This window comes from Ciona intestinalis, unplaced genomic scaffold (genome assembly GCF_000224145.3).
Source record: "Ciona intestinalis unplaced genomic scaffold, KH HT000325.1, whole genome shotgun sequence".
NCBI lineage: Eukaryota > Metazoa > Chordata > Ascidiacea > Phlebobranchia > Cionidae > Ciona > Ciona intestinalis.
The window spans coordinates 1-3,021 of NW_004190646.1; the positions used below are offsets into that span (position 1 = coordinate 1).

The 3,021-nt window shown below is 38.7% G+C and overlaps 1 protein-coding gene across 1 annotated transcript in view; it reads left to right on the top strand.

Annotated features, from left to right (window-relative positions):
* Positions 1-6: 6 nt before the first annotated feature.
* Positions 7-3,021, top strand: part of LOC778537 (histone-lysine N-methyltransferase 2C) — a gene marked incomplete in the record, with an annotated part of 6,328 nt that continues 3,313 nt past the window's right edge. Inside the window, 10 exon segments of the mRNA XM_002126279.4 lie at positions 7-70; positions 122-224; positions 582-859; positions 956-1,132; positions 1,235-1,315; positions 1,370-1,432; positions 1,568-1,750; positions 1,802-1,963; positions 2,099-2,250; positions 2,320-2,555. Coding sequence (XP_002126315.3) covers positions 23-70; positions 122-224; positions 582-859; positions 956-1,132; positions 1,235-1,315; positions 1,370-1,432; positions 1,568-1,750; positions 1,802-1,963; positions 2,099-2,250; positions 2,320-2,555 — 1,483 coding nt within the window.

The window sequence follows — 3,021 nt, forward strand, 5'->3', positions numbered from 1 at the left end:
ATTTATGGGAAATCCATCTATTATGATGTCACAGGGAATATCTAATGTGGGGTATACCCAAACATCAGTGGTAATTAATATAAGTTAACAAGGTTATTGAGATTTAATTAATTTCACCCAGCAAACTATGATTCGACCTCCCACCCTCCCGCCAACTTACAAACCAATCACCGATATTAAACCACTTGAAACTTACAAGATGCCGATCCCTGGGAACTCGCCAGGTTTGTATGGTTCGTTCACCACAATATATAGATTGTTATTTATCATATTATTCACCACAATATATGGATTGGTATTTATCATGTTATTCACCACAATATATAGATTGGTATTTATCATATTATCCACCACAATATATGGATTGGTATTTATCATATTATTCACCACAATATATAGATTGGTTTTTATCATATTATCCACCACAATATATGGATTGGTATTTATCATGTTATCCACCACAATATATGGATTGGTATTTATCATATTATCCACCACAATATATGGATTGTTATTTATCATGTTATTCACCACAATATATAGATTGTTATTTATCATATTATTCACCACAACCCCCTCAGTAATGAACGAAGGATTGTTGGTCGCGGGAACCCCCGTCCAAGTCCAAAACATTAAAGAAGAAACTTCGAAATTCGACCCTCAAGCTTCACCCACCACCCCAGGGGGAACCCCCAGATACCCCAGTTTGTCCGAGTCTGAGTTATTGATCGTCATGGCAACGGACCCTGATGGTCGGTCGTCGGACACGCCTGACACGGCGAGCGTCACGTCTGATGGTACACCCGTTAAGACGGATGACGCAAAGAAACAACGGAAGGTTGGACATATGGATGATAAGGTTAATGTTGTTTCTATGTATTATATGATGTTTCTATGTGGGCTGTATTATTATATGATGTTTCTATGTGGGCTGTATTATATGATGTTTATTCAGGCGATTTCCTTGATTGACGACACTATATCTGGGGTCATCCAAGATGGGATGGAATATGGAGTAAGGTTGGAACTTTCAAAGGGAAGCGGCGTCCATGTTTGTCCCCCTGCGTGGATGAAAGAGCCCAAACCAACAAAGTTCATCAACAAACCACCTCATCCTAATCAATATACCAAGGTATGATGCCATCTATGATGATGTCATCCATGTTGATGTCATCAATAATGATGTCATTCTTGATGCTGTCATCAATAATGATGTCATAAACATTACTTACAGCAACACATGACCGATTCACGCGACGGGTTAAAACTGGGGAACCACCAGGAATTATTACGTCATATGTTGGGTAACAATGGGGTAAGTTGCGTAACAATGGACCATCGTAACCACTATAACCAAGTTTACACACAGAATATGAATCAACAATTAGCCATGAATGTTTATCCTGGACAACCTGATGAGTTTATGTTAAAAGTGAGTTGAATGTTGTTGATCTTTATGTTGAATGTTGTTGATCTTTATGTTGAATGTTGTTGATCTTTATGTTGAATGTTGTTGATCTTTATGTTGAATGTTGTTGATCTTTATGTTGAATGTTGTTTAATCCAGGGAAGGGATGGAAAAAAAATCAAACGTTCGCGAAGAAATTCTAAAGAAGGAAAAGTTGAAAAGAAGCGACGTCGTAAACAAAAAGATAAAGATGGGGTCGAAGAATTTATGGGGGTCGGGGGAATTCCCCTCGGTGAAATGGGAGTCCCGGCAAACTCCTTAATGAAAACACAAATTAAATCGGTAGTTTGATGAAATTGAAATAAATATTAAGTTTAAAGTTGATGTTTACAGCTTCCTTTGCTGCCGTTAGTTGAACCGGATATCAAGGTGAATTATAACATGTGCATGCCGCTTGGTACGGGGCTTGCTAGGTCTGCGTCTTTGTTGGAGGGGGAGATCGGAAAGTCAACGTTCAAGGGGTTGCCCGATTATTATGATCTTATATTAAACAAGGTATTTGTAGCAATTGTATTTGTTGCTGCTAGGTTTATTATGGGTGTGAAAGAAATAACAGAAAACCCTTGTCTCGCTTTATTGCAAACAAACAATTAACCAGAATATTTATTACACACTTGATATTATTACCAGGACCCTCTAAGTTACATGACCCCCCCCACCCCTCCACCTTCACCCAAGCGCGACCGATTTCCTTCCAACGAACTTTTCCAACCAGTCGTTCGGATCCCGGACTCACTACCCACCCCCCCACATCATGGGGCTGAAAGTCTTGACGATATCAGGTTAATAGAAATATTACATATGTGTAAATAGAAATATTATATATTTCTAAATGCAAATAACTTAAATAGAAACGAAGAAATAATTCAACCGTCTTCACCCGAAACTGAACAAGAAGATTTGTTTTCGTACCAAGATGTTACGGGTCCCAATATTATGGGTCCCAATAATATGGGTCCCAATATTATGGGTCCCAACAATTTGGGTCTCAATAATATGGGTCCCAATAATATGGGTCCCATCACTATACCCCCCAATGATGATCTTGAACCTCGCTCTCCAGTTGTTCCTTTCATTAAACCACAAGGTAAACAATCACATGATTGCATGTGATACATTATCACATGATATATTATCATAGGCGCCGATTTTTTTAAATTGCAGAAGAGGCCACGTTTATGATGACGTCATTCGTTTTGCAGAAATTAGGAAAATACGGTATACGCGCCAAAACACGATTAAGCTATACTTTCCATGGCAGCAGTAACAATAACGGCGACTATTAAAGTTTGCCAAAGCTGCTGCCTATCGTTCATGCGGGTATGAAACTGGCAAAATCACACAGTCAAACTCGTTCGTCGTTCTTTGAAGGACGTTGTTCCTACGATACGCACACGAACATTAATGACGCCTCAAGAAACATCAATGCTGTTGATTATTACATAGGTCTTAATTTTGTACAGATCTAGTGTTTGAGGGGTTTTTAACATAGGCTTTGCCTGTCAATCGTTACTTTCGATGACGTATTAATTTTACGAGCAGTAAAGTTTGTT